The sequence below is a fragment of the Theobroma cacao genome, chromosome 4 (assembly GCF_053813885.1).
Source record: "Theobroma cacao isolate CCN51 chromosome 4, ASM5381388v1, whole genome shotgun sequence".
NCBI lineage: Eukaryota > Viridiplantae > Streptophyta > Magnoliopsida > Malvales > Malvaceae > Theobroma > Theobroma cacao.
The window spans coordinates 32531444-32549559 of record NC_142642.1 but is presented as its reverse complement, the minus strand read 5'-3'; the positions used below and the strand labels follow the sequence as shown (position 1 = coordinate 32549559).

Sequence of the window (18116 nt, the reverse complement as noted above, 5' to 3'; positions counted from 1 at the left end):
GCCATTGTTAATCTACCCTTTGTGGGAGATTGTCAACAAAAATCGTGACCAAGCTGCCATTGTTCTTCCTTTTTGTTAACTGGCCGCCCCCCTTCTCCATTGGTTATACCCCTACTCGCCTGGGTGTACATCCTTGCTTATGGGTATACTACTACTGCAGTTATTGCCAACTAGGTCATTATGACATCAGATTATAATGAAAATGCTAAATAGTTAAAAAAAACAAAAAAATAAAAAAAAAGTTACATTCCTGATGATTCCCATTCCGGACATCGAAGTTTTACCCTTACACTGGACATTATGTAACTTTCAAAAAAAAAAAAAAGAAACACTAGACATTATGTTTAATGTTGAGTCCCTGTCAAAATGGCTAAACAAAACCTCAATAGCATTTTGCTTAGTATTATAAGAACAACCGTTTAAGAAATAGGTGATGAAGTTACTAATTGGGTTCTAATTATTATTATTATTATTATTATTTGAAAAGCAGGAATGAAGATTATATTTCAAAAGAGAGAGGGATAAGGCTATCCCATTACATCTATACAAAAAACCCGCGCAACTACAAAAACCCTGCGGGGAGCAGAAAGCTATGCACAGTTAACAACTATACAACCAGTTCTGCACAAATTCATTTCAAAATAAGAACAGTTACCAAAATAGCAGTCAGCAAACAGGTCCACCAGCATGATAGAATAAGACACCATCTTATATTAGAGCCCATGAATAGCAGTCAGCAAAGAATGCATTCATAACAGGGAAGACCAGGCAGAAAAGCAGCCAAGAAATGAAAAAATCAGGCTGGGTGAGGAATCTCCAGTTCCTGTTCGACATCTTGGGATGGCCTGCTATCACAGATCCAAAGAAGATTCACTAATCTGAGAATGCCTTCTTTGGCCAGGAAATCTGCCTCATTATTTGCCGAGCGCAATATGTTTTTAATCTCCCATTCACTAATTTTGTTGAGAACATTTAGAGTTTGTATTACCAGCTGTCTCAACTTCTATGGCACATCACTAGGAGAAGTGATCCATTTAACAACATTTTTATTATCGGATTCAATAAGCAGAATTGGGTTCTAATTATTATCCGCATTAATCTGAATAATCGTACAATTTTATTCACAGAATTGGGAGTTTTCCTTTAGGACTTGCGTTGTGTGGCAGCTATTTTTCTGCCATGCGGCTTGTTGCTTCTGTATTTGATGTCTAGGCTTCCTTTATTGACTTTACTGATAGTTGGGGGCATATGTATATGCAAATGGTTTTGGGTGCTCTGGTTTGTTCATTTGTAAGTTTTTGTTGCTGTGGCTAACTTGTCTATCTTTTAATTAGACTCTGTTTAACTTCTTAACAATGTTTGCTTTGGCTTAACAAGAGGGAGAGAGAGAGATAGTTTGAGGAATATGTGCTAAAATACGAAGGCTCCATACAAGAACCCTTCCTTAATAGATTTATTACACTCAAACATTGTAATAAGGGATAATAATGGTACTAGCTAGCACCCTTTGAGCTTAAATTAGAATTTGTAAAGAAGCTCTCCAAAGAGTTTCATTTCAGAGGCCTCCAAGCGTGTCACCACTGATAAGCTCCCATCATTCTTTGGAGTCCGAGTTATATATACCAATCCTTCGACCAGAACCTTCGCCGGCCTCATATATACAGGACGACCCCATCCAAAATCTGCTTCATAAATAGGCAACCGCATCCAACTGACAATACCAAGATTTGGAGAATGGATAGTCCGTGATCCTCGCGCCAAATCTTTTACGCCAGGCAGTTCCATGTAGTCAAGAATTGATCTTAAATATTCATTGTCCATTTGCGTCAATGCTTTTTGGATTCTCTTTTCCGTATCTGTAATTGGTTCCGATTGAAGATCACCAGCTACAGCAATTGTTGCAGTGGTGAAGATTACATTGCCAAAGTATTCCGACGGAAGAGGAGGATGCAATCGGGATCGGCCATCAACCGCCATGTATAACTTGGTTGGCTGATCGTTTGAGAGGAATCGAGCTCTGGTCACGCAACGCCATATATGTGCAGCGAGGACATTGAAGGTGCTAAACTTGGTAGTAGAAGTATCTGCAATATTTTCTTGCGACTTGGCTTTTAAGGTGTTTACATGATCAGCTGTGATATTAAAAACAGATACGATTGAAGATTTAGGATGTGATTCAGATTCTGTGATAAGGGGAGGAGATGGTTCATATTCTATATGGTGAAATCTGGGAGTAGGTGGCACTCGAGCTCGGAGAAGGGTCCGATCAAACAATGGTTCAAGGCAGAGGGGTATGCCTCGTGCCATATCAGACCAACTATTAATAAAATTAAGAGCAGATGTACCATCTGCTAAACTATGATGAACTCCAACTCCAATACTGATTCCTCCGCATTTAAAACTAGTTACCTGCAATATGAAAAGTGGATAAGAAGATATTCCACCTGAATAGTCCACTGCTGGAACTAGTCGCGAAACTTGTGAGCTATCTGTAAAATCGCCAGTTAAGAGATCCATCTCAGAAGAAGTTTCAGCCTCAATAAACAGTACTCCCTCGGCATTGCAAATTAGCTCAAGTCTTTCGTTTTCATCGAATCTCAATCTTCCGGCTACCGGGTAGAATGGAACAAGAATTCTGCTCAAAGACCCCTTAAGCCTTTCGACATCCAAACAATTGGAAGAACCATCTGGTATGTAGAAATATACTGTGGGGATATGACTTCTTATCACTATCTCATCCATGTTAGACATCCAGAGCCATTGGTTTGGAGTTTCTTGAGCTGGACGAACCATTGTTGACTCCTTAATAGAAATCTCCATCTTTTCACCTTTTATATAAATGACCTTGGAAACTTTTAAGCATTGCTTTCTCCCATATATAAAAAGAAAAACCTTATTAAAATTAAAATTGTATCATTTTAATCCAAGATCATATATAGCAGAAAATGATAATTTTTTTTCTTTCAGAAATAAAAGTTTCCTCAAGTTAATTTCATAAAATTCCTCAAAAAACGATCAAATAAACATAAAAATAATTCACGAAGATTCCTAGCAGATAGATTCATGGACATTAAGCAATATTGAATCACTTATAGAAAAAATGAATAAAAACAACTATATTATCTCATGCTGCTTGACCGACACCCACTATTTACACCTTTCAACAATATTGAAAACGTAATTGTCCTTATTTATCAAAGGTATAAAGAAGAAAATCGGAAAAGAAGAAGTTAAGGTTTATATAAGTGTACCTTTGTATCGGCAATAGAAACGTTGCTCAAATTCTGGTTCCCTTCCAACGACCACTTATGAGCTGAAGTTGGGGTGGTGAAGGGAGACTTTACTCATTATATACCAAAAATATATAGAGTAGTTTTTATTTTTGGGTACAATATTAAGGAGTTTGCTTTCCAATTCTTTTTTGGTCAAGTTGCTTGCAACATTTAAGAAGACCCCATGAGAGTAGAGCAGTGGCAACATTTAAGATAACACAGCTAGTTCTATCCAACATGATTGACATTCCTTACACCGCAGAGCCCGGCGGCGGCTAGTGGCCCCCAACAATTTCAAAATTAAAAGTTTTATGATTTATAGTAGTGATGGATTTAGATTGTTTTATAGATTTTAATAATCATATTCATATCATAAGTGAGGAAGCTCATAAGATGTGGGGTATCACACTTAACACATCTTTAGACCATCAGAATGATTTCGAATCATTTGATGTTGAAAGTATTTGTAACATTATAAATAAATATTACCTTCATGATGACTTTATTGAACATAATAAAATGCATCTAAGCTATCAATTAGATCTATTCAAGCTTGACATTCTTCGTAATCAAGTTTTGAAAAATGTATTTTCACTTTTTGAGTTATATTAAGCATCGAAGAAGATGAGAATATCAAAAGTTTACTTTTTTATTGACAGATTGATCTTAGTTGTCTTGATTGTTTTAGTTTTCACTGTAACATCAGAATGTGCATTTTTTGTTATGAAACTTGTTAAGAACGAGACTTGTAATAGAATGTTAGATGATTTTTTTAAAAATTCGTTGATTATTCTCATTGAAAAAAAAATCATTGGAGACTTTCACATTAATTTAATAATAAATGCTTTCAACTCTATAAAAAACTGTCGAGCTCAATTAAAGATGTTTAATCTTAACATGCAATAGTTGTTAAAATAATGTCTTTATTTTGTACTTAACACGTAGTTGAAGTTATTTGTATAATTTTCACATGAACTTTTTTTCATCTAAGTTACTTATCATACATTGAACTTTTAGTATAAATATTTTATAAAAATTATCTTTATTCTTCCAAATGTGAAATCCTAACTCTATCATTGCTTATACTCCTAGTACTAGACCTGGTAATTCGTGTTTTCGTATTTTAAACTTGTCAAACATAATTAGACACGAAATTAAATATGAACATGATTAGAAACGAAATTAAATATAAACACGATATAAATAATAATCGTGTCGTAAATCTGAAACATATTTACGTATACGTTTAATAACCGAGTAATACAATAGAATACGATTAGCACGTTTATTAAACATGTCAATATACGACACGACACGGATAATAATACGATTAATACATTTAACACAATTAAATAAAAATATTTATAATTAAATATAATTTTATTATTTAAATTTAAAATCAATAATTATAAAAACAATTATATCAAAACAAACTAATCTTAACATCAAATATAATAAAATTTAACATAAATAACATACATAAAATTCATTATCATATAATATGATAAAATCTATCATTAACATCAAATCTGAAAATACTAATAATATCTAAAATCATCTATAATTTTCATTCATGATTAAATACGTACATATCATTAATTATATCATCAACTATGAACAATTCGAAACATCCAAACTAAAATTATTTAAGTAAGGTTAAAATAGTTTTTGATTATTAACTTTTAACAAGTTGATAAACGTATCACGTATACATGTTTAAATACGATAATACAATTAACTAAACGTATTTTAAACGTATTATTCATGTTTAACACGTTCGTGTCTTAAACATGTTAAAAATGATTAAATACGAAACACGTTAAGATTAAACTTAAAATTATCTAATTTCATGTCTTCTTTAAATCGTGTTCAAAACTACGAGATTTACCTTGTATTATACTCTCTATCTCTCCACTTTCTTATTGGTGCATCAATTATTAAATTTGGCAATGAAGTTGTTCAAAGAGTTTGGTGTGAGAGGTTTGCGGTCTGCACCATTTACACAGGACCACACCGTTCTGCATCATAAAGAGGCAGCCACGGTCCAGCTTCAACTGACAATGATGAGATTTGGACATTAAACGCTACATATTCATTACCCTATCCGTAACAGGTTATATCAAAACAAACTAATCTTAACATCAAATATAATAAAATTTAACATAAATAACATACATAAAATTCATTATCATATAATATGATAAAATCTATCATTAACATCTAATCTGAAAATACTAAAAATATCTAAAATCTTCTATAATTTTCATTCATGATTAAATACGTACATATCATTAATTATATCATCAACTATGAACAATTCGAAACATCCAAACTAAAATTATTTAAGTAAGGTTAAAATAGTTTTTGATTATTAATTTTTAACAAGTTGATAAACGTATCACGTATACATGTTTAAACACGATAATACAATTAACTAAACATATTTTAAACGTATTATTCATGTTTAACACGTTCGTGTCTTAAACATATTAAAAATGATTAAATACGAAACACGTTAAGATTAAACTCAAAATTATCTAATCTCATGTCATCTTTAAATCGTGTTCAAAACTACGAGATTTACCTTGTATTATACTCTCTACCTCTCCACTTTCTTATTGGTGCATCAACTATTAAATTTGGCAATGAAGTTGTTCAAAGAGTTTGGTGTGAGAGGTTTGCGGTCTGCACCATTTACACAGGACCACACCGTTCTGCTTCATAAAGAGGCAGCCACGGTCCAGCTTCAACTGACAATGATGAGATTTGGACATTAAACGCTACATATTCATTACACTATCCGTAACAGGTTATATCAAAACAAACTAATCTTAACATCAAATATAATAAAATTTAACATAAATAACATACATAAAATTCATTATCATATAATATGATAAAATCTATCATTAACATCTAATCTGAAAATACTAAAAATATCTAAAATCATCTATAATTTTCATTCATGATTAAATACGTACATATCATTAATTATATCATCAACTATGAACAATTCGAAACATCCAAACTAAAATTATTTAAGTAAGGTTAAAATAGTTTTTGATTATTAATTTTTAACAAGTTGATAAACGTATCACGTATACATGTTTAAACACGATAATACAATTAACTAAACGTATTTTAAACGTATTATTCATGTTTAACACGTTCGTGTCTTAAACATATTAAAAATGATTAAATACGAAACACGTTAAGATTAAACTCAAAATTATCTAATCTCATGTCATCTTTAAATCGTGTTCAAAACTACGAGATTTACCTTGTATTATACTCTCTACCTCTCCACTTTCTTATTGGTGCATCAACTATTAAATTTGGCAATGAAGTTGTTCAAAGAGTTTGGTGTGAGAGGTTTGCGGTCTGCACCATTTACACAGGACCACACCATTCTGCTTCATAAAGAGGCAGCCACGGTCCAGCTTCAACTGACAATGATGAGATTTGGACATTAAACGCTACATATTCATTACACTATCCGTAACAGGTTATATCAAAACAAACTAATCTTAACATCAAATATAATAAAATTTAACATAAATAACATACATAAAATTCATTATCATATAATATGATAAAATCTATCATTAACATCTAATCTGAAAATACTAAAAATATCTAAAATCATCTATAATTTTCATTCATGATTAAATACGTACATATCATTAATTATATCATCAACTATGAACAATTCGAAACATCCAAACTAAAATTATTTAAGTAAGGTTAAAATAGTTTTTGATTATTAATTTTTAACAAGTTGATAAACGTATCACGTATACATGTTTAAACACGATAATACAATTAACTAAACGTATTTTAAACGTATTATTCATGTTTAACACGTTCGTGTCTTAAACATATTAAAAATGATTAAATACGAAACACGTTAAGATTAAACTCAAAATTATCTAATCTCATGTCATCTTTAAATCGTGTTCAAAACTACGAGATTTACCTTGTATTATACTCTCTACCTCTCCACTTTCTTATTGGTGCATCAACTATTAAATTTGGCAATGAAGTTGTTCAAAGAGTTTGGTGTGAGAGGTTTGCGGTCTGCACCATTTACACAGGACCACACCGTTCTGCTTCATAAAGAGGCAGCCACGGTCCAGCTTCAACTGACAATGATGAGATTTGGACATTAAACGCTACATATTCATTACACTATCCGTAACAGGTTATATCAAAACAAACTAATCTTAACATCAAATATAATAAAATTTAACATAAATAACATACATAAAATTCATTATCATATAATATGATAAAATCTATCATTAACATCTAATCTGAAAATATTAATAATATCTAAAATCATCTATAATTTTCATTCATGATTAAATACGTACATATCATTAATTATATCATCAACTATAAACAATTCGAAACATCCAAACTAAAATTATTTAAGTAAGGTTAAAATAATTTTTGATTATTAATTTTTAACAAGTTGATAAACGTATCACGTATACATGTTTAAACACGATAATACAATTAACTAAACGTATTTTAAACGTATTATTCATGTTTAACACGTTCGTGTCTTAAACATGTTAAAAATGATTAAATACGAAACACGTTAAGATTAAACTCAAAATTATCTAATCTCATGTTTTCTTTAAATCGTGTTCAAAACTATGAGATTTACGTTGTATTATACTCTCTGTCTCTCCACTTTCTTATTGGTGCATCAACTATTAAATTTGGCAATGAAGTTGTTCAAAGAGTTTGGTGCGAGAGGTTTGCGGTCTGCACCATTTACACAGGACCACACCGTTCTGCTTCATAAAGAGGCAGCCACGGTCCAGCTTCAACTGACAATGATGAGATTTGGACATTAAACGCTACATATTCATTACCCTATCCGTAACAGGTTCCGATAGAAGACCACCGAGTAGAGTAATTACTGTTGCAGTGCTGGAGAAGATTACATTGCCGTGGTATTGGGACGGGGAGTTTAGGGTGCAACCTGGACCGTCCATCATCCGCCGTCTATGACTTGGTAGGTTGATCACACAATGCCGTATATGAGCAGTGAGGATGTTATAGGTGCTGAATTTTGTCCTTTCATTCTGAAATTAAAGTTGATATGCATTGGCCTTGATACCCGGACCTTCCAGGCCTCTGACAGCCCACAGCCAAACCCATTAGACATGTGGCAATCAAACAAGGAATAGCCTATCCAATCTCCGACTACTCCACCATAGGTCACAATTGGACGGCCCAAGTTATTTCAAGTTGAAAATTTTTTGATTACAATCATTTCCAATTAATCTTTCATATCATTCAAATTCAAAGTCATTTTTAATTTTTCAAATTCGAACGAATCAAATAAATTTTCACCACTAATGATCATGCCTATGTCTAAGAATTCATGCTAACTTATATACATACATACATAAATACATATATATATATGTCTATATCTAAATTTATCATTTTAAATATTATTATTTAATTTATAAATATGTACAAAAATTTTAATTGCATATAATAATTTTCATTTAAAATATTTTTATCATAAATTAATAGAATTTATTCAATTTGAAAGTAAAAATTGTAAATAAATTAAATGGTTTTTATTAGAAAATATTATTCTTAATTCTAATAGTTTTGAGTTATTTATAAATTAGGGTTTTTGCGAGGACAGAATCAGAGCCGCCGCAGCGGCCGTCACCTTGGAGTTATGTATAAATTAATATTATAAAATATTTAATTATTTTTAATATATGATTATCTTTCAATTATAATTATCTTCATAAACAATTAATTTTATACTTTAAAAGTATTATCATTATTAAAAAATAGACAATGAATACTAATTATCCTAAATTTCACAAAAAGATATACGCGTTCAATTAAATTTTATATCTACAAAAAGAAAATTATAAATTACTCCGAATAATACAATAATAATCCGTACCAAATATGAGATTTCATTAGCAAGATAAATGATGGATGCTTTAACGTGTAGAAAATTTCAAAGTAAAATTTGAACATGATTATGCTCAGCAATCTAATGATGTTGTAACATTTGATTACGAAATTGTCTAAATTAATAAAAAAACACTCTACTTAAAAATTTGCAGGGATATGCCTGGATAAATTCTAAAAAATCATAACCAGACTACAAATCTGCAAAATATTGAAGCAGAATCAAATAATATGCCTGGATTTCTTCTCTCTCGGCATGACAGAGAATGAATCAGAAAGAACGTAGCGAGGATATTTTTGATCAAATGAAGAAAAGGTTGATCATCACCCGTCCATTGCTTTCATCATCTTCATCACCAATTAAAATCGAAAAAATTCAAAGGGAAAGGTTTAGAGTATTTTTCTGGTTAGAGTAAGCGATTGAAGAAAATCTCAGATTGAGAACCCAAAGCTAGAAAACGAGTCAGATGGAAGAGAAAAGCGGCAAGGTCCGGCTTTTAAAGGGGATGGGTGGAAGCCCTCGAGGGACACCACCTTACCCTAAAATCTGGTTGTTTGGTCACAGAAACAGAATTGTTCTTAACAAAGCCTCCCGCTTGTTTGGGTCACAAATTGACAATCCATTCCCCGATAAAGTTTCATAGAGATTACCAAACGTATACGCCTTTCCTTATTTTCTCAGTCAAATTTTCATTTGCTTCAAACAAGTACTCCTGAATTTACTTTTTGAATACTATTTTTCATTCAAATATTAATTTGCGTAAGGATGTTTTGGCTTTTATTTATAATTTTTAAAAGTAATAATTATATTGTAGGCTTGTCTACATATACTTACTAGGTTGGTCATCTAATAATCTGATTAGGACATGTAAATCAGATTCTTATGATGGGAAGAATAAGCGTTACATATAAGTACAAGAATGTATCGAAAGTGATAAAGAAGAAGATTGGAACAGTTCTTAAAATACTGAATGTCGTGGTAGGTGAAAGAGAACACGAAGAGAATAGATACAGAATGTATAAAAGGGCTAAAGAGAGAAGTTAGAGAGAAGCTTTGAGTGAAAATAAGGTAGTTTTGAAAAGTCCTTCAAATGAATTGTGAAAACTCTATATAGTACTAGAAATGGCAGTTACTCAAGAATGGACTTTAATGTACATAATGAATAATGACTTTAATATTGGGTGATCATTATTAAGTTTTTAATGTTAAGCAACCGTTAGAAATCCATTATATGACTATTAAAATAATGGATTTTATGGCTGTTAATAACATAATCAGATTTATTCTTGAGTAAATAATAAATGGAAAAGGTATGTAAGAAAAGCTATACGAAAAAAACTTAAAGACAAAAGGTGTATGTGAATAAATACAAAAGAATAAGATAAGAGGGAGAAACGATTGTATTTTAGGAAAAGGTTAAGAGATGACTTCTTAACTACCATTATATTTGAGCCATCAAGTCAAATTCTCCAAAATATCCTAAAATGAAAGTAACTTGTAAACCCTGTCACTTATTTTAGGTTGTTTTCACTTTTGTCCGTGTGAAATGGTTATTCTATTCGAAATAGTTATTTTACTTATATTAGTTGTTCCGTATAGGATAGTACTCTAGTTATTCTAGTTCCTTCACATGAAGTAGTACTTTACTTGTTTTAATTGTTTTGCATGAAGTACTGCTTCACTTGTAATGGTTGTTCTCATTATTCTTTATACAATATTATAATGTAAAATAATTCTTTTAAAAATAAGTACTAATCAAAATCAAGTATCTACAAGACAAGAACTTAAACATGATTTTTTATATAAACATGACTAAGCTTGTTAAGATTGCTACTTAAAAAGGGACAAAGCTGTAAATACAAGAAAATGGTGGCTGGAAAATGGTTTCATCAATATAGAAAACATGTCAATGACACAAGCCAAGGGAATTACTTTGGTAGCATTTGATCATTTATCCAAAACATAAAATGGTTGAATATTGCTATATTCATTGATATTTCTTCTTTTTATCCTTGCTATCAAATAGAAGCAAATAACCAAAATCCAAACCTATTCTTCCATTTCTAGCTCATATCCATCTCCTCAAGTATTGATCAAGCATTTTAAATTCGACGAATTGGTAACAAAAGGGGCTCCTTTTGTAATAACCCCTCACAAAATATATATTATAAAAATATTTATGTTTATTAAGCTAAAGTTTTTATAAAAATAAATAAGTAGATGTATTATTTATTTTATTTGTTTATAGTTATAACCTTAGGTGTCTTAATAATAATGGCTAACTATTATTTTTAAAGTATTGTGTTACAGAAAAATTACATGAAAGGCATTCCAAGTGTGGAAACGTTCAGGGTATTCCAAGCGCAAAAGTGTCTAGGGGCATTCTAAGTGTGAAAGCGCCTATGAGTGTTCCAAGCGTAGAAGCACCCAGTGGTGTTTCAGTTCCAAGCGCAAAAGCGCCAATGAGTGTTTTAAACGTTGAAGCGCCTAGGGGCATTCCAAGCTTAGAATCGCCTGAGGCGTTTGAAGCGTGGAAATGCCAAGGGCGTTTGAATCATGGAAGTGCCCAAGGGCATTCCAAGCGTAAAAGTGCCTAGGACCGTTTCAAGCGCAGAAACACCCAAGAACAAGTATGAAATAGTTGTTTGTACAGGAAAGTGAAAGTAACTCAGAACAAGTGGCAAAGTTCATGAGTTATCTTCACATTTGGAATGTTCTAGAGAGCGTGGCTTGGTGACTCAGATATAAAGATAGTTAAGAGAACTTTTTCTTAACTTTTCTTTGAAGTACATGTGTTTTATCCCTTTTTCTTTCCTTGCTCCTTAAGAATGCACGTGGCACACTATTAAGTGTCACTACTCGATTACCCAAAACTTACGCTTACTACTCAACAACATGGTCATTCCTTTAATATCCCATAAACTATTCTTTAATTGCTCTTCCATGGCAAGCACGTTTTCTCATGATTGAACGTATTCTCCTAACTACTCTTAAAAAGTGTTCCTGTTCAGAATAAATATGAGGGGTTGGAGGTTAGGAGGCAATAAGAAATTATTAGAAACCTAGAGATTATCCTGAAAGCTCTCTCGAGAATCCTCCAAACATTCTTTCTATTTAGCCCTTCCCATTCATCGTAATCCATCGCTTCCTCCACTTTTTCTTATCCCTTACCACCTGCCACCAAAAGCATTTACGCTTCAAAGATTGCTTTAGTCTTGTTTTCTACTGCCTTTAGCATATTTCAATTCACTCATTGCAACATGTCCTCTCTCCCCACCAAAAGAACCCTTTTCAAAACCCTCGTTAACTACATCTTGATCACCCACACAAATGAAATATTTACAAGCTGGCCATTGTCTTCTACCACACAAAGCTTGGACATAACTATTCAACTCGTTCAAGTCATATAACCTCCCTCAAAAAAACTCCAACTTTCTTAATCCACTTATCTCTTCTCCCCTGACAAATCTTCTACAGCTTTCGAAAAGTTTATATGCTGCCAATTGTTGAAGGCGTGAGAGTTTTGATAATATTCCATATGGAATCTCTTTATATTCGCACAACAAAGATCAAAATATTGGAGATTTACCAATTTTTTCATCCCATGAGGGAGATCTTTGGTATATGTTCCTCTAATGTCCAACATCTTTAAAGCTTCAAGTTTTGAGAAAGATGGCACATGCTCTAATTTCCTACAATCATAAAGCAACAATGCACTGAGACTTTTCGAATAAGAGATGAAATTCAGCAAGCTCTTAATGGGATTATTAGAAAGATCAAGAATCTTGAGTTCACACATGTGCTCAAAGAAACATTCTGGAATACTCCCTATAGAGAGTGAGGACAACAATCAAGTTGTCAACTTTTGACATTTTGGTGGTGACATTCTTAATGGAACTCGTAATTTCCAATTCCCCATCAATGAAACCTTCTCCAGATCTTCAATCCATTCTTGCGTAGCTGGCATCTTTTCCAATTGCATACCAGCTTTTACCAATAATTAAGGTCTATGATTAGTAATGCGTAATGCCATGTCCTTCACAACATCATGCAATGGAAGTACATCCAAGACCCACATATGAATTGAGACTCAAAATAAAAGCTTGGGCTTAGCACAAACACTGCTACTAATCATTTTCAATGCAATACCATTATTGTAGCTAAAGTGAATATCTTGGTGTAAGGGGAACCACAAAATAAGTCAAACAGCGATGCAAGAAACAAAATCAAACAAGTAAATTTTTTTCCAAGTTTATGAGCATGCAAAGAAACAAAGTAATGGATATGAAAATTATCTACTATGCTTGAAGCCCTAGTTAGACTAGGCTGTCAATCCTTTGAATAATCAAAATCAGCTACCAGGAACAGTACCCACAAGTGACAAGAAACTGCAAATGTGAAGAGGAGGGCAGGTGAAGACCTAGAATGGTCAAAGTTACAAAAAAGGTGAAATCTACAATAAGGTCAAGAAATTTGACCTTGTTATTTAATAATAACCCTTAGACTTGCAAATTTTAATTTCAACAATAATTAGAACTTGTACAAACAAAAAGAAAATTGGGCAATTAAACCTAATATTTCATGCATTGAGATGGATTTCGTGGCGATGGTCGGGCAACTTAACAGTCTCCAAATCATTGATGCAATTCGTGTTAACACTTTGAATATCTAATAAAACTCCAACCATGAAGAATGCTATGTAGACCACTGCATCACACTCAATGGTGGATTAATAATGAAGAGCAGTAACTCGAGAATAATAGAGAAGTCCGCTATGGGCGACATTCAACTATGGTAAATTCTACACAACGAAAAAGGTTCAACTTAACAACAAAATTAACAAATCATTGCATAAAATTTTCTAATTCGAAACTCTAGATTTGCAACCATCCATAATTACTTTGCTTACAACATAAGATTACATGCACAACAAAATTTTGTAATTGAATTCATATTTATCTCTTTAATTTTTATCTTAGTTCTGCACAGAGCAAACTCTTGGGATGTTGACTGCAAATTGTGAATGAATTAGCCAACTTCTGAGCAAGAAGAGGGTTCATGAGCTTTATACAAAGTTAAAACCAACAAAACTCCCTTACAGATTAATATATAGAAGAGCCTTCAGCACATGATTGATACAATGCAAAACAAGATGCTTAATTTGAATTTATATATTATTAACCTAAATGTATAAAAATTAACATAAAATATCACATATGCTTAATTTGACTTTTGTAGATTGTAATTGAATCCTAACCTACTATGAGATTATGAGATTTTTTTTTTTTATAATTGGGGGAAAGAGGATTCGATCCCTACTCTTAAAGTAGGAGAATTGTGCACCAACCAATGAGCTGTATAAAATTGATCCTCCCAATGTTACATGATCTCGAGAGCAAAGCAGCTAATGGCAAGAAAGACAATTCCTTTTTCAAGGTTTTAGTCCAAAACTTCTCTACCCTAGTGGTAATTAACCACCCTTTTATATATCCACTGCTTTTTAACGCATAATATTGTTAATTTCATTAGATTTTAATTTTGCTCTTCAAGTAAAAATCTTTAAACTTGAGGAAAACAAATACTCTTAGTTTCGATTAACCCTAAAATTCTTAACACACAATTTTATAGGAGACCTTCTAGTTTTCAGGTAGGATGGCAATTTCAAATTTAAGCTTGAAATATATGGAAGAAACTGCTGCCAAAAAAGGAAGCTCTAGATGCTTGGAGGAGAGGCAAACCTCTTTCCAGCTGCAAGAATAACCTACATGAACAGAAACCGTTCAAAGCAATGGCAGGAGACCAACAGAGAGTTAAGAGGAAGAGAAATTGAACCACCACAGCAATTTGATGAGGAGACGAGGTATAAAAGGTTTCAGACACAGAGCCTCATGAACTTGAATTCTGTTAAAAAAAGGAAAAGCAGTGAAGGATGATTCAAGTGTTCATTTGAGTGTTTAACCGTCTTAAAACCAAGAACGAATAAATTTACAATAAAAAAAACTTGTGGGAATTAGTACCGATGAATTCTACAGTAAAGTCAGTCTCACTGTAGCCATTGCCAATTAGCACCCTTTTAAATAGGATAGCACCGGGAAAATGGTTTAACCAATATAGAAGGGAATGAAGGAAGTAGGAATTAAGTGAGGGTTTACGAGTGTTGTCGTCAGGTATTTATTGTGAGGCTTTGCGGCTGAAATCAAACTCTTGTAAATTTGACTAGTCTTTCTTGTTTTTTTTTTATTTATTTATACCTGCCTTCTTTAATGATTATATAAATATGGATTCTGGCTTCTTAATATATTGTTAATTTGTTCATATTCTCTCGTTCAATTGATAATAATGTATAAAAAATATTTAAAAAAAGATTGTCATTATATTTGATAATAAAAAAATTAATGCAACAGTTGCTAATTAGATATAAAATAATAATTGAATAAAATTTAAAAGACAATCTAAAGACTACATAAATAAAAATATAAAATTAACATATACCCTAACCAAAGGTATAACATAATTAATTTCAATGTAATTTAAATTCAACTGGTGATACGATCCAAATATAAGGAGCTAGATCATGTACAAAGGATTGAATTGGTAATATATTCCCATATTTCCATCTTTCATGTTGAAAAAACCATTATCTAATTGAGAGCCAGTTGGCCAATAACCAGTAGCAATGAAACAATCATCCGTGAAATATATAGAATTAGGTTTGCCTTCAGGAAAATCCAAAATTGACACAGCCAAGGTCTGATTATAACCCGCAAACACTACATCTTCATGTATATTCTTTACCTCTTTTTCCTCTAACAATTCACCACTTTGGTCATCCAAAATCAACTTGAAAACCTTGAAACTCTCAGTAAAATGAGTACTATAATGATTGTCTTTAACACCAACTATCCTTTTAATAGAGAAGAGATCTCCTTTAGATGATTCAACAAGATATACACGAGCAAAATAATCTTCTAACCTTTTATGTGTCGACATGAGTATTTTTACCCTTGGTGATTTCAGACTATCATCAAAACTATTAACATCAAAAGAGATTGTCAAGCTCCGAGTTCCGATTGCATAAGCCAAATTTTTATAAAAAATGACATCAGTGAAAGCTGTCAAGTTCTTATCTAGATATGTCCAACTTTTTTGTTTAGATTTGTAGAAGGCTATTCTGCGTCTAAAGCTATAAATAACTACAACCACATAACCATCCGGATGCAATAAAGGGTCTGTTGATAAGATAACCTTATGAACCTCATATTGGTAGGCTGCTGTGTTTTGATCAGGTCCAACTTCAATCTTAGGGAGATTAATTGTGATTCCATCCTTAAACGGATTTAAGAGGGTTATAACCATATTCTTGTCCACAGCGGCTAACCAACCATAAGAAGAGCCACAAATCCTCTTATTATGAGACATTGGTAACACTATGTTATAGATTTTTGTTTCAACTTGTAAGCTGTATAATTGTCGAACTCTGTTGCTCTTCCTTGGAATCAACAACATAGGAACTAGATTAAGTGATGATCCTCTTTTTAAGTCAAGAAAGTTATTGAAGACGGAATGCCAATACTTACAAACTGCACCAAATCGAACCAAATTGCTAGGTACATCTAATTTGTCAAGAACTAAAAAGAGACAAAGTGTTGGGAGATTTTCCCAATTTGCTTTGACATTCTTCATGCTTTTGTTCATGCTTTTCTAGATACAAGTTGGAAAAAAGAATTCTTTCGTTAATGAAACAATTTGAAAAATTAAAATAAAAAAAAATGACGAAGAACCACATGAATTGAAGGAAAGGAATAGAAAAGAGGATTACCTAGTGTTGCGCTTTGATATGATTTTTTCCTGAGTTGCACAATCCAAGCAATAGTATTTAAATGTACAAAAATTAGGTTTTTATATTCTTAATATTTCGAGTCCAAATCAAATTTGTATATAATTTCAAGTGTTATAAAACAACTGACAAATAAATAAAATCCAATTCTAATTAGGAATCAATTTCAAGTGTTATAATATAATAAGATAAACAAATTTAAAGCTTTAGTTGAATTCCTATTAAAATAAAGCTCTAACGTTTTATAACCTTTGAAGATTTTGAAACGTACATGAAAACTTCAATGGATGACTTGTTTTTGTTTGTTGAAATCTCCTCCCCACAGAGTTTAGGTTGTTGTAAATCTCAACCTGTCCCAAATCCATTCGGATTTCAAGTGGAAAACATTCCCCTATATTTTCCAATAAAGAATAATGAGATTTTTTATTGGGCGTTCCACTGTACAACTCAGTGTATCTGATTTACAACCTTTTAATTAGTATCACCTTTTGAGGGCATCAAAGTTAGAAATCTTTTAGAATATATCGAATATCAGATGCAAAGGTTGATAAAATTGTCTTCTCCGAGCGTTTCTTCTTCTTAAGATGCAAAGATGCAAGTAGTGTAAGAACAAGTACTCGAGTTATCAACTTATCAGGTTTTGGCCTGGTGTCGTGGGCACATCTGAAGAGTAAAAGTCCTTCAGCCTTTCCATAGTCCATTAGATAGAGAGCCGCCATGGATCATAATGCCGGGATCTAACCGTAAACTTGGCAAAATGAACCCGAACCTAAAAACCTGCATGAAAAAATTTAGATTCGAATTCGAACAAATTTGAATTGATCCAAAAATTAAAAAAAAAATTTACTTCAGGCTCAAATTCAAAATGACTTGAATGTAAAAAGATTCGATCAATTTCATAACGACTCGAACATTTTATATAACCACTCTAAACATGTCCGAACTCATCCATTTGCCAATTTTATTTAACTTGTAAAGAAAATATGTCTCATTTGTATGGCAGGGTGCTACTAAGATAAAATTATTAGTTTTGGGACATCAAAAATAT

The 18116-nt window shown here is 32.1% G+C and overlaps 1 protein-coding gene, 1 non-coding gene and 1 pseudogene across 7 annotated transcripts; all 3 read right to left on the bottom strand.

The window, feature by feature from the left end:
* Nucleotides 1–1408: 1408 nt before the first annotated feature.
* On the bottom strand, nucleotides 1409–8113 carry LOC18602309 (shikimate O-hydroxycinnamoyltransferase pseudogene; annotated as a pseudogene). Of its 5 annotated transcripts, XR_016025873.1 has the most exons (6): nucleotides 7945–8113; nucleotides 7249–7414; nucleotides 6553–6718; nucleotides 5857–6022; nucleotides 5161–5326; nucleotides 1409–2828 (listed from the first exon to the last, which is right to left on the bottom strand). The product of XR_016025873.1 is annotated as a shikimate O-hydroxycinnamoyltransferase pseudogene, transcript variant X2 (transcript). The 5 variants fall into 5 exon arrangements; XR_016025876.1 differs by lacking the exons at nucleotides 5161–5326; nucleotides 5857–6022; nucleotides 6553–6718; nucleotides 7249–7414; XR_016025874.1 differs by lacking the exons at nucleotides 5161–5326; nucleotides 5857–6022; nucleotides 6553–6718; nucleotides 7249–7414; nucleotides 7945–8113 and adding an exon at nucleotides 3252–3682 and having other exon boundaries at nucleotides 1409–2869.
* A 1381-nt stretch (nucleotides 8114–9494) lies between these two features.
* LOC148763304 (small nucleolar RNA R32/R81/Z41) lies at nucleotides 9495–9586 on the bottom strand. The gene has a single exon (XR_016026080.1). It is a non-coding gene; the product is annotated as a small nucleolar RNA R32/R81/Z41 (small nucleolar RNA).
* A 6212-nt stretch (nucleotides 9587–15798) lies between these two features.
* Nucleotides 15799–16926, bottom strand: LOC18602308 (putative F-box protein At5g55150). The gene has a single exon (XM_018119075.2). It carries the CDS (start codon nucleotides 16924–16926, stop codon nucleotides 15799–15801), a length of 1128 nt encoding a protein of 375 aa, XP_017974564.2.
* Between the last annotated feature and the right edge of the window lie 1190 nt (nucleotides 16927–18116).